This window comes from Salvelinus sp. IW2-2015, linkage group LG4q.2 (genome assembly GCF_002910315.2).
Source record: "Salvelinus sp. IW2-2015 linkage group LG4q.2, ASM291031v2, whole genome shotgun sequence".
In the NCBI taxonomy this organism is placed as follows: domain Eukaryota; kingdom Metazoa; phylum Chordata; class Actinopteri; order Salmoniformes; family Salmonidae; genus Salvelinus; species Salvelinus sp. IW2-2015.
This window is the reverse complement of record NC_036843.1, coordinates 27,370,897-27,394,685: the sequence shown is the minus strand read 5'-3', so window position 1 is coordinate 27,394,685 and position 23,789 is coordinate 27,370,897. Positions and strand designations below refer to the sequence as shown.

The 23,789-nt window shown below is 41.1% G+C and overlaps 1 protein-coding gene and 1 long non-coding RNA gene across 2 annotated transcripts in view; both read right to left on the bottom strand.

Moving 5' to 3' along the window:
- LOC111963081 (dynein axonemal heavy chain 6) overlaps nt 1-23,637 on the bottom strand; it is a 71,127-nt gene extending 47,490 nt beyond the window's left edge. Inside the window, 26 exon segments of the mRNA XM_070443310.1 lie at nt 266-397; nt 855-944; nt 1,092-1,254; nt 1,440-1,519; nt 1,935-2,121; nt 2,760-2,828; nt 2,976-3,121; nt 3,356-3,409; nt 3,656-3,887; nt 4,203-4,453; nt 5,423-5,457; nt 5,460-5,509; nt 5,624-5,674; nt 7,234-7,352; nt 7,963-8,134; nt 9,693-9,814; nt 10,512-10,757; nt 11,005-11,195; nt 11,360-11,750; nt 11,956-12,297; nt 12,521-12,868; nt 14,798-15,070; nt 20,040-20,204; nt 22,780-22,950; nt 23,223-23,335; nt 23,493-23,637. Of these exon segments, the coding sequence (XP_070299411.1) occupies nt 266-397; nt 855-944; nt 1,092-1,254; nt 1,440-1,519; nt 1,935-2,121; nt 2,760-2,828; nt 2,976-3,121; nt 3,356-3,409; nt 3,656-3,887; nt 4,203-4,453; nt 5,423-5,457; nt 5,460-5,509; nt 5,624-5,674; nt 7,234-7,352; nt 7,963-8,134; nt 9,693-9,814; nt 10,512-10,757; nt 11,005-11,195; nt 11,360-11,750; nt 11,956-12,297; nt 12,521-12,868; nt 14,798-15,070; nt 20,040-20,204; nt 22,780-22,950; nt 23,223-23,335; nt 23,493-23,637 (4,338 nt within the window).
- LOC139027691 (uncharacterized) lies at nt 17,315-19,298 on the bottom strand. The gene is made up of 3 exons (XR_011479818.1): nt 19,253-19,298; nt 18,987-19,084; nt 17,315-17,475 (listed from the first exon to the last, which is right to left on the bottom strand). It is a non-coding gene; the product is annotated as an uncharacterized lncRNA (long non-coding RNA).
- Nucleotides 23,638-23,789: the final 152 nt, after the last annotated feature.

Below are 23,789 nucleotides of genomic sequence, written 5' to 3'. Positions count from 1 at the left end.
ATCTACCGGCTTCTTTGGCTTGCTTTCYATGAGAATGACAGATCTATAACTCACATTTCTATATGAATTTGGTCACGTCGCCACAAAAAAAGTGACAGATTGCAGCTTTAATAAACAACACACACAAACATACTATCTAACACTTCCATATCTGAAAGGAATCAAATCTGCACCAGTTTAGCTGCATGTTTAAACACACTTAAAAACATTCAGTGACAGATGTTTTCAGTAAARGATCTGAAGTGTCTAACGAGATGTGTAGTACCTGCATAAAGACGTTGGTCCTCCTGTCGACTTCAGACAGAGAGGGCAGCAGGTGTAGAGCATGCTGCAGGATGAGTCTCGCTGTTGTCTTCCCTCCTCCGGTAGGACCAATCAACATCACCCCTCCTCGAGCCTGCAACATCAACATTGAAGTTGAATGATATTGTGAATTGAATTAATCACAAAAACAACAGGACAACGCTTGCTTAAACCTCAGGTYTAGACCTTCTGGAACAAAAAATGCTAGGTGTTAGCTTTTCCCACCGGAAAACATTTTACACTTAGCCACTATGCTAACACCACCAGCTGACCCGCGTGATTATTTACATTAACAAATACTGCTTCAGCCAACTAAAGAAGTAGACGTAGTTGGACGTGATTTAACACTTTTTCATGAYAGTCCTTAACGGAAGTCATTGGTTGATTTGTTATTTGTTCCCGGAAATACAAGTAACTCGTGGTAGCTAGGCAGCTAATTCTGACATGTTTTCCAATGGGAAAAGCTAACACCTAGCATTTTTGTTCCATCTGAGGTTTAAGCAAGGCTTCGTAAGTATGGACCCGGGATGTTTAAGAAACCAAATACTGACCAAAATCTGGCTATACAGCTGTGTAACCTTCTCTGCTTGATTTGGCCATTGTTGAAATCCAAGCATCTCTGTAGCCTTAGCTATGGCGATCTAGAGAAGATACAAGCATATGACATACATTTTAACCACAACAACCAAAAAAACATGCAGCCAAGTGATCTAACCAAGTTCCATTTACTTTACCAGAACAACCACCGACTACACCGGACTGTGTGAGTACACGTGGCAAGGAATTACCTCTAGTTGAGGATGGATAGTTTTGGGATTGACGARGCCAGGGAAGAGATCCTCCATGATGCTTTTAAACAGAGGAACGTCCTCAGGAACCAGCTTGGGTAAGTTAGAGTTTTGTAAAGCACAGATCAGAACGCAGCATTCGTCCTCTGGTGTCAGGCCACACCTGGAATATCACACAGTATTTACTCACAATGTTTTTACGACAACAACTCTGGCAAGTTGAGATGAATGAGAGAAGCAAAGAGAAGAAGGTAGTGACCAGTGACACAGCCTTTTTGGTTGTACCAATTCAAGGGAATGCCTTTTGGCCTCAAGAATGCAGAGGATTCTTGTTTCTTTAATACTTACGACAGCGCTGCGAATCTTCTCTTCTGACCAGCGAGAACTAGCACWGACTTTATGGCTCTCATTCCAAAATCATAATGGTCCTAGATTACAGAAGAACCACGAAAGGAAGGGGAAAAAAACACAAAGACAAACTTAAGACATCAACAAAAAAGCAAAACAAAAGTTTTCAGAATGTCAAAGCTATGAACATAGTTCTAAACATTAACATGAACAGTTAKAGTATGTATTTGATATTTAACTGAAATGTTCAACTGTTTGTTTCAACTGTTTTAACTGAAATGTTTGTAATGTTACTCTTAGAAAAAATGGTTCCAAAAGTGTTCTTCGACTGTCCCTGTAGGAGAACGTTTTTTGGTTTCAGGTAGAACCTCTGTAGAAAGGGTTCTACCTGCAAACAAAAAMAGTTATTCAAAGCGTTCTCCTATGGGGACTGCCYAAGAACCCTTTAAGGTTCTAGATACCACCTTTTTTTCTAAGAGTCTATGTAAGTCCAACCTGCTGAGACAGCTGCTTGCTGGCGAGCTGGTAGAGGTTGACGATCTTCCTGGACAGTGATTTGGCTGATTTGAAGCCCTCAGAGAACAACATGATCTCAGCAATCAGGTCAAAGTCAGGTACCATCATAGAGACAGGCCGGAACAGGGACTTTAGGTTGTCAGGGAGATCCACTCGACCTTTGCAACTGAAAGAGAGAGGTCAACTTGAAAGACATGGCAAATAGAAATCAAGCCGGATGGACATAAGAAATAGATGGTTGAGGGTAGAGGAAAGACAGGAGTAAAAGCAAACAAAATAGAACTATTGTAAAATAGACTGTGTACATAAAATGTACATAGTATGTATGAACTGGAAATACAGGCCTAAGCATTGTTGTTCACTAGTTTGCTCCAATTGGGTTAGGGGTGGTAGGGTGGAGGGTAATAAAGAAAATATATATATTTTTAAAGATGTATATATATATGTATGTATATGTATTGATATGTATGTATGTATGTGTATCTGTATGTATTTATATGTGTATGTATGTGTGTGTATGTATGTACAGTACCAGTCAAAAGTTTGGACACACCTACTCATTCCAGGGATTTTCTTTATTTTTACTATTTTCTACATTGTAGAATAATAGTGAAGACATCAAAACTATGAAATAACACATATGGAATCATGTAGTAACCAAAAAAGTGTTAAACAAATCAAAATATATTTTATATTTGAGATTCTTCAAAGTAGCCACCCTTTGCCTTGATGACAGGTTATTAACGCTTATAAAAGGTTATTAAAAGGGTATGAACTTAAACTAAACATGACAGATCACGTTACCCTGGATTCATGGTGATGAAGAATCCACATGAGGCGTTCAGTCGGATATCTCTTCCCTCGAACATAAACCTTTGGTAAAAACAGTAAATATCGAATACATTTGACTAATTAACCTAAACTATTCACCTGTTCAGTTAAACCAATGTAAAATGAAAAACTTTCAAGCCATAAAAATACAAATCAGTCTAAAGAATACAGTAAGTTCCAGAGGCATACCGTAAACTGTGACTATGCATGGCAGCCTTAATGGACTGAAGCTGAGCAGCGATGACTGACAACACCTCTACGTTGATACGGTTAAACTCATCAAAACAACACCAGGAACCAGACTGCACCATGCCAGAGAACAGCTTCCCCATCATCTGGTAAGGGAATGTCACAGAGAGAGACAACTGTATGAGATAAATTACATGACTACTTTATTGATTTCTACATTTGTGCAATTAACTCACAGTATACAGTAAAATGTATACATACTTCCACTCCACTTCTTCAGTTTCTACAACTGATGCAATGAGCTTAAACAAACATATTTCAATGCATCAAAAGTACAATAGCTATAAAGTTATAATGAGAATAGAAATGTCCATGACTACCTTATAGTCTAGACTGTCAGAGCAGTTCAGTACTAAACAGAACTTTCCAAGCGCCTGCAAAGGAAAACAACATCAACATGGTTTTACTTCCTGTAAATACAGTATCAGCTTAAATACAGAGCTACAAGGATATCAGCGACAGTGGTTTGTTTCCCAAGAGTGTGGACATTCTCTTTTTCTACTACTGGCATTTTCAGGTCCACACACCGACTAACTTACTAAATACTTCATAGGTTTTTCTCCTAACTTCAGTGACAGGTCCTTACCTTGGCCAGGTCCTTACCTTGGCCAGGTCCTTACCTTGGCCAGGTCCTTGACCGTCTCTGTCTTGCCTGTTCCAGAGGGTCCGGCGGGCGCGCCCCCCAGGTGGAGGCTCAAGGCCCCGGTGAGGGTCAGCCAGCATCGGTCAGTGAGCGGTGTGATGACCAGTCGAGGAGAACAGCCCAGGTACTCATAGCCATACATGAAGGAAGCCTGGGCATGGACCACGTAACACAGAGAGGTGCTGTCATACCAGACATATTGAAGCTGCCTGAAACCAACAGAACCAATGACAATTTTTTAAATAAAAAGTACAAATGTTGCATCTGGAGATCTGTTTTGGTTGGCTTACTAGCCAAAATTAAGTTGTTCATGTAGGTAAGTCTTGCGCAGCTCTGAAGGTTACCCAAATGATCAACAATCATCTCAAATTCAGAAAATTTGACAAAACATGCTCAGAAGTCCTAGCCTGATCCTAGATATATTTGACCTAAAAATAGGAGTTATTCTGATCGTAGACAGCACAAAAAAATCTGGAACTAATCTACATAAGGCCAGGTATTTCAACTATSATCAAAGCTGTGACCTTGTCCACTCGAAGTCGTCGACACTGGTGATGCGGTTCTGGAGGAGATGGCTGAGGATGTCTCTACAGTGAACCAGGATTGTGAGCAGGGCCTCTAGGGTGGCCTGCTGGTGACAGGGCAGGGGCTCGGACACAAGGTCAGCCAGCTCCTCCACATTGTGGATCACCTGCTGCTTCACCACCACCATGCTCTCCAGCTGCCTCTCACTGCTGAAGCTTTCCTGGCAGTCCTTAGTGAACATGATCTGGGTCTAGGGGACAGATGGTTAAGGAGGGTTTTTGGTAGCCTGGGTACTAGCCTGTTTCTGCTCTCTTACCAACTCCTTATGGAAATGTCATGCCATAATGTTTGGTTTGTCAATGACCTTAACGGAGTTGACAAGAGCACAAACAGACCTGGGACCAGGCTATAGAAGGAGACAACAGATCTGGGCCCAGGCTTAGAAGGAGACAACAGATCTGGGACCAGGCTATAGAAGGAGCAACAAGACCTGGAGGACCAGGCTATAGAAGGAGTCATCAGAACTGGGACCAGGCTATAGAAGGAGACAACAGATCTGGGACCAGGCTATAGAAGGAGACAACAGATCTGGGACCAGGCTATAGAAGGAGACAGCAGATCTGGGACCAGGTTATAGAAGGAGTCATCAGAACTGGACCAGGCTATAGAAGGAGACAACAGATCTGGGCCCAGGCTATAGAAGGAGACAAGATCTGGGACCAGGCTATAGAAGGAGTCATCAGAACTGGGACCAGGCTATAGAGGAGACAGCAGATCTGGGACCAGGCTATAGAAGGAGTCATCAGAACTGGGACCAGGCTATAGAAGGAGACAACAGATCTGGGACAGGCTATAGAAGGAGACAGCAGATCTGGGACCAGGCTATAGAAGGAGACAAGCAGATCTGGGACCAGGCTATAGAAGGAGACAGCAGATCTGGGACCAGGCATTGTGTTCAGAACACATGTTGAACACAATGTAAGAAGACGGTGTGAAAAGTCAGATGGTCTCACAATTTACTTTGGTCTTAAGTTTTCCTTGGCTGTTGATGTAATTTTGACAGGATAACAGTCACTACATTCATCAGCCTAGTGAACAGGAACTGGAGGAAGGCGCTACATTGTTTAACACATGGTGGGGTTTCCCCAATTGGTACATTGTGGATAGAAATAAGTCTTCACTATTCCTGTTAAATCTATACATTGCAATGGTAACTTACCACGGTGAGAACGACCTGTCCGGGATGAGAGAGACCCATTTCTTAAAGTTCTGAGGATTCCATTCTGACACTCCTAACTTCAAGCGCCTGAAATGATTTGAAACATGATTATTGTATCAGGCTAAAAGTTCCCTTGGATATACTGTATCAACACCTTTGAACAGGAAAGAAGAAAAAGCTGCATGCAAATGGTTACTGTACCTTTTCACTGTGTTGTACATCGCTGTTTCCACATTTCCCATCCATTGCTCACTGGCCCACGTTTTGAACATTTCTAAAGAATCAAAAGAGAAGAAAGAATTGTTCTGGGATTCTAGGTAACAGAAAGAAAAAAACATGAATTAAAATGTTTCCATTTGGTTTATTATCATGATTCGACTATTTACTTTGGCATGGTCACAGTTTCACCTCGGCTGAACGTATGCTTGCCACCACATGGTAAACCCTAGCATGTTCCTGGATGTCCCAGGTGACGGATGTTGCTGAAGCATTTTACAAGATGAGGCTTAAAAGTTGGGTAGAGAATGGATTGAATTAAATTGATTGAATGATGACATAAATTATTGTTTTGAAAGTTGTGAATGAAAATGTCTGAACATTTTGCACAGCTTTTCAAGCCCAGCTAATCCGTCCATCACCCGGCTGCTCTCTGTCTAACCGTCCTGGTTTCACTAGCGCCTCAGAAATGGAACTTGAATGAAAGCCTATGGCAGGACGAAACAACACTGGGTTTAATTGGCTGATCTCTCATTCATCACCAATCTAGCATAACCCTTAGATTAACCCCCCACTATGTTGAACTTTCGTTGCAAACAGCAGCTCAAAGATTTAACAAGGAAGTGAGTTCCCAAATAAATCTGTTAAACATAATTTTCCATGTATACAGTACCATCAAAAGTTTGGCCACACCTATCATTCAAGGGTTTTTCGTTTAATTTTTCTTGAACTATTTTCTCATTGTAGAATAATAGTGAAGACAGTTCAAAACTATGAAATTAATATATGGAATCAATGTAGTAACCAAAAAGGTGTTAAACAGCTTTTTGGGTTAGCTACATGATTCCATACTGTGTTATTAACATAGTTTTGATGTCTTCATTATTAATTCTACAATGTAGTGAAAAATAGTAAAAAATAAATAAAAACCCTTGAATGAGTAGGTGTGTTTCCAAACTTTTGACTGGTACTGTAAGTTTATTATGTGTCGAACTCAGAATCAATTGGCTTCCAAAAATAAGATGGTCAATGTGATAGAACGATCTTCACCATTTTTAAAAGTCCCAGCTAAGAACTGTACAGACGTAGGATCTTAATTGAATTACTCTTTGTTGCTGAGAATTTTCCACAGCAGGAATGCAAACTTGTAGTGTATTTGAGGTTTAAACAGGCTTTTAAAGTTTGTAATTTCCACTTAAATATGTCAGACTTCATTTGCCATAAAAAAAATGTATCACCCTATAAAAAATGTCCATTAATTACAATTCACATAATAATTCATTATTTTCCTGTTGTAGCAAACTGGCTCAAATTAAGATCCTACATTTGTAGCAGGCTCGCTCCATCTCCCGCCTCGATTTTAAACACACCCCATTCAAGTCCCACTTTGAAGCAGTGTTACCAGTCTATATGCGGTAGTAATTGAGCCTGGAGATGAGGTTACAGCTCAGCTAGACCCTACAGACAGGAAATTAAGTGCATTGGTGCTTTTGAGAGTCTGCTGTATAAAAGTGAAATATTAACTTCCAGCTGCTGCTTTATGTTATTTTTTTTCAAAAGAAAGAGTCATTTCTTCTTGGATGGTTAGTCTATACTATGAGATGGGAACCTGAATGGCGTTGGGATTTTTGCTCTGTGACAGAACATCCAGCAGTTCCTCATTGCTGAGGAAGTAGAATCTTGCGAAAACTGTTCTTTTGGATTCAAAATAATCCTGCAGAAAACGAAACAAACAGTCAAGTATTGAATAAACAGCAACTCTGAAAGTAACTAGGATAACATAATGTTGTGTGAGAGTTGCAAATGAAAATGTCAAAGGTTTTACGCCCAGCTGACCCTAAAGACAGGAAATTAAGTGCATTGTCCTTTTGAGAGTTCTGCTGTATCGTGTGGTTATGCTAGCCTGGGTTCCAGTCTGCTGTATCATGTGGTATGCTAGCCTGGGTGCCAGTCTACAGTATCATGTGGTAATGCTAGCCTGGGTTCCAGTCTGCTGTATCATGTGGTATGTCTAGCCTGGGTGCCAGTCTACAGTATCATGTGGTATGCTAGCCTGGGTTCCAGTCTGCTGTATCATGTGGTATGCTAGCCTGGGTTCCAGTCTGCTGTTTATTGTGATATGCTAGCCTGGGTTCCAGTCTGCTGTATCATGTGGTATGCTAGCCTGGGTTCCAGTCTGCTGTATATTGTGATATGCTAGCCTGGGCTCCAGTTTGTTTCTACTCATTATGGAATTGCCATGTTTGAGATGACAATGAATGACAAGGAGTTGACAAGATAGCAGAAACATTCTGACACCCAGGCACCCTAACTCCCTCCAGTACCTGCAGACACTTCTGTATTTTTTCCAGGTGGACATTGCCAGCCTGCAGCATCTCCAGGACCCCAGGGGTGGTAGCTGCTCTCAGGGCATTAGGCCTGTCATCTGTCCTCCTCATGATCTCCTTCCATGATTGATCCACCTGCAGGAACACCTTGGCCTCCGCTGGGAGCTGTCTAATAGGATGAGGTTCATTCATTTCAAGTCAGAAAAGTACATATTTTGGATTACATTCAATCATTTCTTTGGTACTGTGAGTCTTCTTAAAGGCCAAATGCAGTCAAAAACGTGATTTTTCCGTGTTGTATATATACACMATTTCCACACTATGAAGTTGGAATAATACTGTGAAATGATGATAATGCCCTGTAAAAGCTGTTTGATAAGACTGACTGAAATTTCAGCCTGTTTTGGGGGGTTGGAGTTTTGCCTGCCTGTTGACATCACCATGCAGTAAATGAGTTAATAGACCAATAAGAAAGAGTTCCAGTTTTCCCCTCCCCACTCAGACCACTCACAGAAATTGCCCTTTGCCAAGAAGCTATTTTTGTTTATTTTTGACCATTTTATTTGAAAATAATCACAGTAAGGTTTGATTGTTACCCAGAAATGATTAGATATTGAGATAAAAACGTCTCCATTGGAACTTAAACCTACTCCAGGTAGATATCTAACCCATATTATATCAGATGATATGACTACATGTGCAAGGTATGTCTTTAAAGTGCTGTCAAAAGAGCAATTTCCAAAATCATCAACCAGAAGCCTATGTAATAATAAAAATATACTGAACAAACATATAAACGCAACATGTAAAGTGTTGGTCCCATGTTTCATGAGCTGAAATAAATTATCCGTGAAATGTTCCATACGCACAAAAAAATTATTGATCTCAAATTTTGTGCAGAAATGTGTTTACATTTCTGTTATTGAGCATTTCTCCTTTGCCAAGATAATCCATGCACCTGACAGGTGTGGCATAACAACAAGCTGATTAAACAGCATGATCATTACACAGGTGCCCCTTGTGCTGGGGACAATACAAGGCCAGTAAGATGTGCAGTTTTGTCACACAACACAGTGCCACATATGTCTCAAATTCTGAGAGGGCGTGCAATTMGCATGCTGACTGCAGGAATGTCCACCAGAGCTGTTGCAAGAGAAWTTAATGTTAATTTCTCTACCATAAGCCGCCTCCAACATCGTTTTAGAGAATTTGGCAGTARGTCCAACCGGCTTCACAACCACAGACCACGTGTATCACGCCAAACCAGGACCTACACATCCGGCTTCTTCACCTGTAGTATCTCCTGAGGCCAACCACCAGGACAGCTGATGAAACTGAGGAGTATTTCTGGCTATAATAAAACCCTTTTGTGGGGAAAAAATCTGATTGGCTGGGCCAGTGGATGGGCCTATGCCCTCCCAGGCCCAACCATGGCTGKGCCCRTGCCCAGTCATGTGAAATCCATAGATTAGGGCCTAATTAATTAATTAATTAATATTTCACTGATTTCTTCATATGAACTGTAACTCAGTAAAATCGTTYAAATTGTTGCATGTTYCGTTTATATTTTTGTTCAGTGTAGATGAATTGTCAGCAGCAGATGAAACACAAGACAACACAATAAACAATACAAACCAAAGTGCCATGACACARACCTCATCCGTTAATACAACACACACAGGTTAATTAGCGTCATTCACAAGGTAAAACTACAATAGCTGCCTTGCCTCTGAATCCCTCCAGCAGAGAAGATAGGCTCCAGGTAGAGCCATCTCTTCTGACACATGACCCACTCCTCCAGAGTATGTGAGAACTGGTTCAGCTTCCTCTCCCATTCATCTATCAGATACTAAACAAGAGAGAGAWCACATTGTCATCACACACAATAATACTAAGCCTGGTCCCAGGTCTGTTTGTTCTSTCTTGCCAACTCCTATGGWCATTGTTATGCAGTGTGGCATGACAATGTCCATAGGAGTTGGCAAGACAGAACACACAGTTCTGGGACCAGGRTAACYAATACCACCTTGTCCCCCAACAACTGACAAAACTACAAGATTCAGAGAACTTAACTTATTTCTCTTCTTGAAATAACAGAGTGATTCCATTATGTACAAATATTATATTTCTCAAATTCTGCATAAATGGGTTTTATTTATATATTTTTGATTTAATCCTTATTTAACCATTATTTAACCTTTATTTAACTAGGCAAGTCAGTTAAGAACAAACTCATATWTACAATGACGGRCTACCCCGGACAAGCCCTAACCCGGACGACGCTGGGCCAATTGTGCGCCGCCCTATGGGACTCCCAATCACAGCCGGTTGTGATACAGCCTGGAATTGAACCAGGTCTGTAGTGACGCCTCTAGCACTGAGATGCAGTGCCTTAGACCGCTGCGTCACTCGGGAGTCCACTCGGGGTTTGAAGCGAAAGACGAATMTCTAGAATCTATGATATGAAAAGGGGCAATATTTATTCAAATCTTGTTATTTTTAACGAATTATGACGTCTCTCCYGTCAGATTTGAATGACACCTGACCTTGATAGGCTCAGCGTAGCGGGATGACTTGATGCTCATGATAGTGGTCTGACTCTCTTCCAGCTGTGCCATGACGTCGTCTGCCGAGGCGATGATTTTCACCGTGGATGTGTCAGACTGGTGGGTGATCAGACGYAAGTCTGTGTTCCTCCACAGGTCAATCACTTTGTACAGGATGCTCTCTAAAGTGGCCTCATTGGTGGCAGTAGTGGAGATGTCCCCTATCGAACCACTTTGCTGAAGAATCTGCATACATGTCACAGAGGGAAATTTTGAATTAAATTTTACGTTCAGATTATAGTAATTTAGTAAATGCTCTTATCCAGAGCCACTTACAAATAGTGGATTCAACTAAAGTAGGTATTAAAAAAAAAACATATCACGATCGCAATGTTAGAACTTAGAAATGGCCCTGAATGTGATTTCTGAAAATGTTTCCAGAAATTCTTAGAAAAGCAGGGTATTTCATTGCTACCATCTAAAGATGCCCTACCTTTATGTCTAATAGGTTTCCAAGGGTGAAGTTATCCTCTTTGGTGAAGAATCGTCCGATATAGCTCTGGATGTCTTCCCAGTGTCTCTGACGGAGATAAGGGTTCCTGAGAGCCAGGATGATGGGCAGACAAAGCTTGAAGTCCATCACCTTCTGCTTCAGAATGGGAACTATGTTGTTTTCAGGTAAACCTGAATGACAAAGAAAACAACGTTTATCAGTTGTTTCACATAAATTAATTCCTTTACATTCACACCATCATTTAACACAGCAACACTTGTGATAACAGAGAACCACCTGACATGACATGGTGGTGAATCCCAACAATAATGATCCTAAAATATCACTCAGAGACCTTTCTCTAACATGTAGATGGTCTGTGTAAAGCGGCTGACATCATTTTGCAGATCGTCCACATTGAGCAGCTCGAAGGTGGTGGCTCTCCAACGGTTGTACTGTTTKTCCCATTCCTTCTGCATCCCCCAGAGCATCTTCCTCAGCGTCAGGGCACAGTCCACCTCAGACAGCTCTGCCTCCACTTCGGCAGCGTTAGAACCACGGCCCTGCTTCATGCGGACCACAGTGGAGATCTTCTTCATAGAAAAAGAGTTTCTCAGGAGCTCTCCGTAGCTAGTGTAGCTGTATGCCTTATTGGAGTAGATGGCCACCTCCTCCGAGAGAGCCTGGAGGATCTCGTTGGCCACTTTGGGAGACGTATAGCAGCAAAGCAGGATGGGATTGTTCACCTGAGAAATAAGAGATTTGTGACATCTTTAAGTCTGGTCCTACATCTGTTGTCCGGCCATTGGCAGTATGAACAGGTGTGAGACCAGGRTAGGCAGCTTTGTCAGAAAGAGGAAATCATAGATACACACATGTTAAAACACAATCAAGAATAATGACTCTTATTGAGGAGGGAGAAAAGCACAACTGCTAAAAGATCAACCGTACCTTCCTTTTAACCAGAACAAGCTCAAATCTGAGTTGATTTAAGTGTTTGCCCAGATCAACGCTGAACTTGAAGATGTTGTCATCCCTCTTGGTTTCACAGATCATGACAGTGGATTTGAGATGCTGGAAGCTGGGGACGAGGTGCTGGTACAAAGCCAGCTCCTCAGGAGAGATAGTGATCTGGTACTCTTTAGCCATACTATAGAGCTGAATGAGGAACTGATACTGTCTTTCCAGAGTTGGAATCTGCACAGATATCCGACTCAGGAAGGTCAGATGCTCGACAAACTCTTCCACTGTAAAAATGTCTTTATCCAGCTTTTTAAGAGCTCCTCTGATCACCTGATTGAACAGATTGAGAGGAAAGTATAACCGAAAAGTAGTACCGCTCAAAGCGCTCCTCAACGCAGTTACAATAACTTCAAAATATGAATAGCCTGAACATGAATTATGCATGAAGTCTAAAGTTTACTTCATGACTGTAGGTAGAGTATCTGGTATTTAGACACGCTTAAACAACAACACTAACAAAAACTATGGTATACTAATGTACTATTTAACAAACCTCCATCAGTTCCAGGTTCTTCTTCTTTACAATGGAGGGGAGCATGGAGTGAATGGTAAAGATGAGAGCCTCTGGGTAGGGCAGGCAGTTTGACTGGTACTGGTGACACCTGACKAGGATCATGTTGACACGGGTCTCAGTCTCTATCCTTTTCATCAGCCTGATGCTCTCTGTGTGCACCGCCAAGATGGCCTTGATATCCTGGGGAGACCATTTCTCCCCGGCCATGAACCCATCCATGTCAGTCAACATGGCTGTCTCCACCATATCACAGTACTTCTCTAGCCTCTGACAGTGCTTCTCCACTCCCTGCATCCCTCGCTGGACGGTACTGAGGATGTCCGACAGCTGGAAATCAACAAACACATCAGATGTGTATCATCTGTATCAAGGTCTATGTCATATGTCAACAAACCTGATTTAGAACATAGAAAAACATGTCAAACTAGTAATAGGTAAGTGACAAACAACTACACTTCTATGGAAAATACCTTCAAAAAGTATCTCAATTAATCCCACAYTGACCCCCACTGTGACCCTCCCTCCTCCAGCACTTTATATTTTAAATMATACAARGACTATGAAGTAAAAGTCAAAGACTTGTGAGAAAATTACAAAGGGTCAAAGACCATACCCCCCAAACATGCTAACCTCCCCTGTTATTGTAATAGTGATAGGTTAGCATGTCTTGGGGCTATGATATTTGGCCTGTAACTTTCTTACTTATCATTARTCACGATTCATTCAGGACTATCCGTAATCATGGTAGCATCCACATTAATGTAGAAGTGTTAACTCCAAAATTACTCCAAAATTACACAATAAAATATTACCATTCATTTCTATCGGACACAAAATAATCTGAAACACAACCAAAACAAACACCAAATGCATCCAACAAGTTGTACAGTCACAAGCTTAATGTAGCCATTGCGTAGGAATATGGGACCTTTTTACTACTTTTATAAACATAAGTGAATTTATCCCAATACTTTTGGTGTTTGGAAGAGGACACAACAGTCTCTTTCCCCTTCAGGTGGCTAAAAAGATTTGGCATCAGCCGTCAAATCCTCAAAAAGTTCTACAGCTGCACCATTTTGACTGGCTGCATCACTGCCTGGTATAGCAGCCACAAGGCACCTGACTGTAAGGCTATCCAGAGAATGGTGAGTACYGCCCAGTACATCACTGGAGCAGAGCTCCCTACCATCGAGGACCTCTGTGTCAGGGGAATTTTATTTTATTTAACTAGGCAAGTCAGTTAACAACAAATTCTTATTTACAATGGCCGGCCTACCACGGACGATGCTGGGCCAATAGTGCGCCGCCCTATCACGGCCGGTTGTGATACAGCTTGGAATCGAACCAGGGTCTGTAATGACACCTCTAGCACTGAGATGCAGTGCCTGAGACCACTGCGCCAGTCCTATCACGGCCGGTTGTGATACAGCTTGGAATCGAACCAGGGTCTGTAATGACGCCTCTAGCACTGAGATGCAGTGCCTGAGACCACTGCGCCAGTCAGGAGCCCAAAAATTGTCAAAGACTCCAGTCACTCAAGCCACACTGTTCTCTCTGCTACCACACCACAAGCGGTACCAGTGCACCAAGTCGGGAACCAACAGGACCCTGAACAGCTTCCACCCCCAAGCCATAAGACTTCTAAACCAGGCTGCTAAATAGTTAATCAAATGGCTACCGGGACTACCTGCATTGACACTTTTTTGAACAAACTCTCTTGCACTGACTCTATGCACACACACACTGGTCTCTACCCAAACACTCACACATACTTACACGCTGACATCCCAACACACACARACACACTACTGTACATATATCCACACACACATAACATGCTTACTGATGACACTCACACACTCACCATATACACTGCTGCTACTGCTCCACATACYCTGCTGCTACAGCTCAATCTATTATCTATCCTSTTGCCTAGCCACTTTATCCCTACCTACCTACAGTATACAGTGCATTCGGAAAGTATTCAGACCCCTTGACTTTTTACAKATTTTCTTACGTTACAGCCTTATTCTAAAATCGATTACATTGATTTTTCCCCTCATCAATCTACACACAATACAACATAATGACAAAGCAAACACAGGTTTTTATAATACATTTTTGCAAATTTATTGCAAATAAAAAACTGAAATATCACATTTACATACTGTAAGTGTTTAGACCCTTTACTCAGTACATTGTTGAAGCAGCTTTGGCAGCAATTACAGCCTTGAGTCTTCTTGGGTATGACGCTACAAGCTTGGCACACCTYTATTTGGGGAGTTTCTTCCATTCTTCTCTGAAGATCCTCTCAAGCTCTGTCAGGTTGGATGGGGAGCGTCYCTGAACAGCTATTTTCAGGTCTCTCCGYAGATGTTCAATCGGGTTCAAGTCCGGGCTCTGGCTGGGCCACTCAAGGACATTCAGAGACTTGTCCCGAAGCCACATCTGCGTTGTCTTGGCTGTGTGCTTAGGGTCATTGTCCTGCTGGAAGGTGAACCTTRGCCCCAGTCTGAGGTCCTGAGGGCTCTGGAGCAGGTTTTCATCAAGAATCTTTTTGTACTTCATCGTTCATTTTTCCCTCGATCCTGACTAGTCTCCCAGTCCCTGCCGCTGAAAAACATCCCCACAGCATGATGCTGCCACCACCATGCTTCACCATAGGGATGGCGCCAGTTTTTCTCCAGACGTGACACTTGGCATTCAGGCCGAAGAGTATAATCTTTGATTTTATCAGACCAGAGAATCTTGTTTCTCATGGTCTGAGAGTCCTTTAGGTGCCTTTTGGCAAATTCCAAGCAGGCTGTCATGTSCCTTTTACTGAGGAGTGGCTTCAGGCCACTCTAACATAAAGGCCTGATTGGTGGAGTGCTGCAGAGATGGTTGTTTTTCTGGAAGGTTCTCCCATCTCCACAGAGGAACTCTGGYGCTCTGTCAGTGTGACCATCGGGTTCTTGGTCACCTCCCTGACCAAAATGCTTCTCCCCCGATTGCTCAGTTTGGCATGGGAGGCCAGCTCTAGGAAGAGTCTTGTTAGTTCCAAACTTGCCATATTGCACACAGGATGCATGTTTTGTATTTTRTTGTATTCTGTACAGGTTTAGTTCTCTTCACTCTGTCAATTAGGTTAGTATTATGGAGTAACTACAATGTTGTTGTCCATCCTCAGTTTTCTCCTATCACAGCCATTAAACTCTGTAACTATTTGAAAGTCACCATTGGCCTGAGCGGTTTCCTTCCTCTCCGACAACTGAGTTAGGAAGGACGCCTGTATCTTAGTAGTGATTGATAGTATTAGTATTGATACACCATCCCCAAAGTGTAATTAATAACTTCCCCATGCTCATAGGGACATTTAATGTCTGCTTTTTTTTATCCATCTACCAATCGATGCCCTTCTTTGCGAGGCATTAGAAAACCTCCCTGGTCTTTGTGGTTGAATCTGTGTTTGAAATTCACTGCTCGACAGATAATTGTATGTGTGGGGTACAGAAATTAGGTAGTWTTATTGCACACAGCGTGAGTCCATGCAATTTATTATGTGTCTTGTTAAGCACATTTTTAATCCTGAATGTATTTAAGCTTTCCATAACTAATGGTTTGAATACTTACTGACTCAAGACATTTCAGCTTTTCTTTTTTAATTAATTTGTAAAAATGTCAAAAAATATAATTCTACTTTTTTTTTTTACCTTTATTTAACTAGGCACGTCAGTTAAGAACAAACTCTTATTTTCAATGACAGCCTAGGAACTAACTGCCTTGTTCAGGGGTATGACAGATTTTCACCTTGTCAGCTCAGGATTCAATCTTGCAACCTCTCGGTTACTAGTCCAACACTCTAACCACTAGGCTACCTGCCACCCCAACTTTGACATGATGGGGTATTGTGTGTAGGCCGGTTACACAAAGTCTAAATATTATCCATTTTAAATTRAGGGTGTAACTCYACAAAATTTGGAAAAAGTCAATGGGTGTGAATACTTTCTGAAGGCACTGTAAGTAAGCATTTCACTGTTAGTCTACACCTGTTWTTTARAAAATATGTGACAAATACATTTTGATTTSKTATGTTGTGTGGTCCTCCRACTAAAACTCMGGAAAACATGCAGTTTATTKGGCTACAGATGAAATKAGTTATGATGAACWTCACAGGGMGGTGAAAGTTGATGAGCTTGATGCTGCTTTCCAATAAATATAGAGGGTCTTATTCTGATCGATGCTTGGCTGCAGTTTGACAAATAGAGCGCGCATTCCAAGACCAGAGTGGGCACTTCTGTTATATATAACGCAACAGTTTTTGTGTCAAAAACCATCAGTAAAGTTGAAAARGCGATGGAAACCCATTTAACTTCTATTTTTTATTAGGTACACGGGAATTTAACAGCAAGTGTTATTTTTATGTGTATTATGTAATCACGCACAGCTTTTTATCCGCAACAAGTCAATTTGATGGAAACACATCTCTGGTGGGAAAATGTGCAAATTGTGTTTATGCAGATGATTTCTTTTGGAATTAAAATCTGTTGCCAATTGGATGGAAACCTAACTGTGATATGTGGTTGTCGTACCTAGCTACCTTAAATGCACTAACTGTGTAAGTCTCACTGGATAAGAGCATCTGCTAAGAGCATGTAAGAGAACAGCTCCGCCRCCGACGCGTATAACACATGATTAGATGATGCTGGTGTGATAGTGTGACATGCCATACAGGTGACATGTGTACGRGTGAGATGTGTATACGTAGTTATAGTTACGTACATCAGACTGGAAAGCGGGATCTGTCCCCAGTAACAGCTCCAGCTCAGGCCATGGTCGGAGATGTTGGTCTCTTTCCTTCTCCAGCTCCTCGTCAACAGACAGTTTCAGGTCAAACACAGGAGGCGAGTGCAAATCCAGGAGGTTAGGGTCTTGGTTGAAGGACGTCTGTTTGGCTGAGTGAAATCAATGTAATTAATATAAAGGGCAAATGTGTAACTGTAAAACAGTTGGAGATAATTGTTACAATCCAGTGCTTATTACATTTCTGTAGATTACTAATTATTCATGGATGTTGTCGCAAATGGCACAAAATGGCACCTTATGGCACCTTATTCCCTATATTCCCTATATTCCTATACAGTACCAGTCCAAAGTTTGGACACACCTACTCATTCAAGGGTTTTCTATATTTTTACTATTTTCTACATTGTAGAACAATAGCGAAGCATCAAATCTATGAAATACACAATATGGAATCATGGTGTCACCAAAAAAGTGTTAAACAAATCAAAATATATTTAAATTTTGAGATTCTTCAAAAGTAGCCACCTTTGCCTTGATGACAGCTTTGCACACTCTTGGCATTCTCTCAACCAGCTTCACCTGGAATTGCTTTTCCAACAGTCTTGAAGGAGTTCCCACATATGCTGAGCACTTGTTGGCTGCTTTTCCTTCACTCTGCGGTACAACTCATCCCAAACCATCTCAATTGGGGTGAGGTTGGGTGATTGTGGAGGCCAGGGGCATCTGATGCAGTTGCATTATTGCGCTTTGATGTTTTTGCGACTGCACTTGAAGGACTTTCAAAGTTCTTGAAATTCCGGATTGACTGACCTTTATGTCTTTAAGTAATGATGACTATCGTATTTTCTTTGCTTATTTGAGCTGTTTTGCCATAATATGACTTGGTTTTTACCAAATAGGGCTATCTTCTGTATACCACCCCCTCCGTATCACAAACAACTATTGCTCAAACCATTAAAAAGGAAAGAAATTCCACAAATTAAGTTAACAAGGCATTAACTGTTCATTGAAATGCATTCCTGGTAACTACTCATGAAGCTGGTTGAGAGAATGCCAAGAGTGTGAAAAAATGTCAGTCAAGCAAAGGGTGGCTACTTTGAAGAATCTCAAATATAAAATATATTTTGATTTGTTTAACACTTTTTTGGTTACTACACTTTTCATAGTTTTGATGTCTTCACTATTATTCTGCAATGTAGAAAATAGTACAAATTAAGAAAAACCCTGGAATGAGTAGGTGTGTCCAAACTTTGACTGGTACTGTATGTAATTAAGGTATTTGAGTTTTTTATAACTTTGCATAAATTTCTAAAAAGGTTTTTGCTTTGTCCTTATGGGGTATTGTGATGTCCTTATGGAGGTATTGTGATGTCATTATGGGGTATTGTGATGTCATTATGGGGTATTGTGTGTAGATTGATGAGAAAAAAAAAAGCATGTTAGAATAAGGCTGTAACGTAACAAAATGTGGAAAAAGTCAAGGGGTCTGAATACTTTCCGAAGGCACTGTATGCTGCATGTAGGGAATAGTGTGCCATCTGGGACACAGTCCATTACCGTCTAGCAAAGCTCTGCACTTTAAAACAGCATAATACTTATGAACCTACAGTATTTACAAGACAATAAGGCTGTGAATTTAAATCTTTAGAGAATGTCTTACCAATGACTTGTTCAAATCCTTGTAGCACCTGCTGAATGTGCAGTGTGAAGTCATCAAGGCAGGGATAGATGGTTAGCTTCACTCGTTTGCTGGGCGAACTAGGAGGAGGAAAACAACAGCATCTGTGTAATATAATCACTTCACTGACTGAGCTGACTGACAGATTAGCAGAAAAACACTAGCTGATGTTTGTGAAATTCATACATTTTTCTAATAGAGGAACATGGAGCGATACAGTTTATTGTAATATATWAGTGAAGTCATACCGCCATGGAGTCTCCTCACGGGAAACCTCTTTATCCTTCTCCGTATCTAGGTTGAGAAAACACTAAGCTTCAGCAGACATTTAAGTTGAACACCTTAGTTCATAGAGTTAATATCTATTTTAGTTTTTTTTTTTTATACTATAAATGGGATTCACCTTTTGTGTCGACTTCAGAGTGGAGCTCTGTTGTGGCTGTCCCTTTGGCTGAGACATCATCTGTCATTGGCTGGTTCACAGGTGTGACTGTAAGCAGGACGTTCACTTCAAATACAGCCTGGATCTCTTCTTTAGGCTCTTCCTTTTTAAAATCTGGTAGCATCTACAAATGTAATCTCAGTTAACCCAGAACTAAAGTTGGTCCACGAGAGATTACTAGAAAATGTGATACTACAAGTCAATTTAGTATTACAAGTGACGCATTGTTTAGTGATGTTTACATGTTTCTGATCACATTGGCACAATAGATAAAAGCTGATCTACCTTGTTAACAAGCTGTGGTTGGCCTTGGCTTGGTGAAGAAAGTTTATGCGCCGCGTTACGACCAGTTGGCTCTTTGATAATATTTATGTAAGGTCCACTTGCATCCATCCTTGCCATTTTTCTAGGGAGTACACAGGCAAATATTTCAACATCGCAAGCATGCTAATTAAACTCATTGACAAATGCCATAACCTTACTATATTTCCCTTAAAAACCACTTACTTTGTCTTTTGTCTTCTCTCTTTCGCTCCATTAGTGTTAGAGGACTCTCGGAGGAACAACAGAAGGAGTTGAACTGCAGATCTGACCAAGACACAGAGCATCTCTTCAAACATTCTGTCTATCATGTTGAGGAAGTGGCTGAAGCGACACAAGAGGATCCTCCACTCAGCCACCTCAGCATACAGCGGCCTGTTGGTCGACTGAGAGGTCAGAGGGAGGAACAGTCTCTCTGCACCCTGGACCTCTGCTACCTGACAAGAAAAAAGACAGTACAATGATATATTGAATATATCTTATTCAATATAAAATGTCTCAGAGTAGGAGTGCTGATCTGGGATTAGTTTAGCCTTTTAGATCATATTGACTATTATAAACCGGGTGGTTCGAGCCCTGAATGCTGATTGGCTGACAGCCGTGGTATATCAGACCGTATACCATGGGTATGACAAAACATTCATTTTTACTGCTCTAATTAAGTTGGTAACCAGTTTATAATAGCAATAAGGCACCTCGGGATTTGTGGTATATTGCCAATATACCACGGCTAAGGGCTGTATCCAGGCATTCCGCGTTGCATTGTGCATAAGAACAGCCTTTACAACGTGGTATATTGGCCATATACCACACTCCCTTGTACCTTATTGCGTAAGATATTCCATGGATCTGATCCTAAATCAGCACTCCGCCTCTGAGGTCCTTTATGAATTAGGGCTCAGATCTGTTTGTGTTGTCATGCCAACACCTATGGTTGTTGTCATGCCAAACATCAAAACCAGGGTAGATCAGCAGAGGATAGTGACAGAGATGTTTTTTCAGGACTCTTAAATGACATGTCCTCGTAACAATCTAAAGGACTAATACAGTGTACCCTCAGACAAGCTGCACGAATCAAAGTGGCAACTTTGTGGTGAAGGAGGTGAAGTTGTCTCAGTGCTACAGCACATTGTTGGTTCTGGGCCTCACAGAAGCCTATCAAGGAGTATGTGGTGGATTTATCCAACTAGGTAGAATAAACAAAACCATGTTATTAGAAAGGAGTTGAAAACAAGATATAACCCTAACCCTAACCCTAACCCTTATCCAAAAAAACATGGTCCCACCTTTGTTAAAACAATGGCACCGTCAGAATCGCCATATCTTGTCTTGTCACTGGCCATCTCGAAAAGTCCTTTGATTTCAACCAGACATCTCAAGAAGATGTCATCAGTAAAAAAAAGACCTTTGGATAATATTTCCCTAAAAAATAAAATTTATAACAAATAATGTAATTCAAAAGCTCTTAAGTTCTATTTGGAAGGTATTTAATAGTGTGGAGACAAAGAAAAGCAGAAAAAGAGGAACAAGAAGAAGACAGGCAACACTGGCCGTACGGAGATTTATTATAAGACAAATGAAATATCATGTGGCACGTAATATTTGATCAACACTCACTTAGCTTTTTTGGTCTTTGAGTGGCATACTGTGACCTTCCAGATTGTAAATGCCTTCCAAATTCTACAGAGAGCAAAAAGTTCATTGTAAAACTGGATTACAGTATTTTACGGTATTATATCACATACTTTCCACATACACATATCAGATACACACTTTTCATCATCCTTCTATAAGAATAACCATACAAACCTGAATTTTGCAAACAATGGCAACTTGAAGATTTTGAAAAACAGTTCTCTTTCAGAAAGCCAGTCTATTACAGACATGATTTCACCACTTCTGTCCTCCAAAACAGACACCTATAAAATAAAACCGAGTGAGGTGGACTCTTTGGGATGGTTTCCTGGACACAGATTAAGCCTAGTCTTGGACTAAAATTAAAAACACGTTGAAGAATCTCCATTGAACATGCCAGGGCTCATATCCCCAAAAAACTATCAGTGTAGGAGAGCTGATCTAGGATCAGTTTCACTGTTTAGATTATAATTCATAGAATTAGATGGATAGATCTTAGATCTGCACTCTTGCTTTGAGATGCTTTGTGGATACAGGCCCAGGACTAGGCTTTACTTGTATTCTGGGAAACCTGCACATAAAATAGGAGTAAATTATGTGTGCGTCCCAAATAGTAACAAAAACCATATATAGTACAATACTTGTGTCCCTTGTCAAAAGTTGTGCACTATATAGAGAATAGCAATATATGGGTGCGTTCGTYAATTCAATCTGGAGTGCCAGAGTGCGCTCTGTGCGTTTGTAAATTCAATCTGGAGTGCCAGAGTGCGCTTTGTGCGTTCATAAATTCAGAGCGTTGTCAGATTGTCCCTTCGTAAATTCAGAGTGTTGTCAGATTGTTCCTTCGTAAATTCAGAGCTTTGTTAGATTGTCCCTTCACAAATTCAGAGCGTTGTCAGATTGTCCGTTGGTAAATTCAGAGCGTTTCGCTCTCCGATCGTTCAGAGCACACACTGGAAGCTCTGGCCGAGGAGTTGGGTTCTGTCCTCACAAAGGCAGTCAAGCACCTAAGCTAACTGGCTAACGTTGGCTAGCTGGCTAACTACTTCCAGACACAAATGAGAGAAAAATCTCACTCTGACCATTTTACTCGCCCTAGCAGAGCTGGTTAGGGTGTTTTCATGTTATCTAGAGGGTTGGTGACGGTAACCGTGCTGCTGGCAACATTTTAATTACACTTTTTTTGCCAACGTTTACTGACACCGGCCATATTCAACAAGTGTTGAGCATTCGTAAATTCATCAGTTATTCTGTGCTCTGGCATACTCAGACGAGAGTGCTCTGAAATCGGAGTAGATAGCCAGAGTGAATTTACTAACGCACCCTATGTATTTTCACCAACGTTTAACAGTTCAACGGTGAACTAGTTGAACTGACCTTGAATATGCATGAAGCGCTGACGGTCCAGTACTGACAGCTCTGTTTAGCTGTCTGGACAGAAACCACCTGAAGATCATAGGGGTTGGGCTGGATCTTGAGGTCACCTCTGTTCCTCATCAGACAGTACACATACTCTCCAGGATCCTTTTTAGTCTCCTCAGGGATTTCCTGCACAACATCCACAAGGAAGTTAGATTTGCATTGATTCAAATATTATGTATTGATTATGAAGACGTATGCCAATGATTCCAAAATATCTCTAGTGTATTTAAAAAAAAATAACACACAATTTAACTGTTATACTGATATAAACCTAGTCTTGGACTAAAATTAAAAAATATATATATGTAAAATATAAAAACCGTGGACTGCAGAGACTCAATGATAAAGTTCACATCAATTGATCATATAGGCTAGCAACTAAAATGGTGGAAACCAACCTGTATGTTTTGTGGGCATGCTTTTGCTATTCTCCTGTCAGGAATCTCAGTGGACCAGCCCAGTTTTTCTCTCAATCTGATTATGTGGCTCACAACACAGTCATTGTCAGGCTCTGTTGAGAACCAACAATGTACAATAATTATGCTACGTCTAACATCCTCACCCTGACATGTAGGCTATGTACAGAATAGCCTACATWAAAAAAAAAGCTAAGTGCAGCAAAAAAGCTTAATCAACCAGTTCCGTGTAACTGTTTCGGGGTAATCTACCTTTTGCATCGAAGCGGACGTCTTTCACTCTCTTTCCTTTATAGTTCCATGTGTCGGGGATCATTGAGGTTTCACACATGTGTTTAATTGGTTCAATGACCCCTCTTTTCAGACACAGTGGCTCCTGCTTGCTGGGCTGGAACATGCAGCCAACTAGAGAAACAGAAATGTTGCGCGCACAATGATTTTGCTTACAAAATCCATTAAAATACAACAAATGAGGATGAGACTCACTTTTCTTAATGCTCCTTCCATGTAAAGGAGACCTGGACACATTTGATGATAGTGCATTTTCAG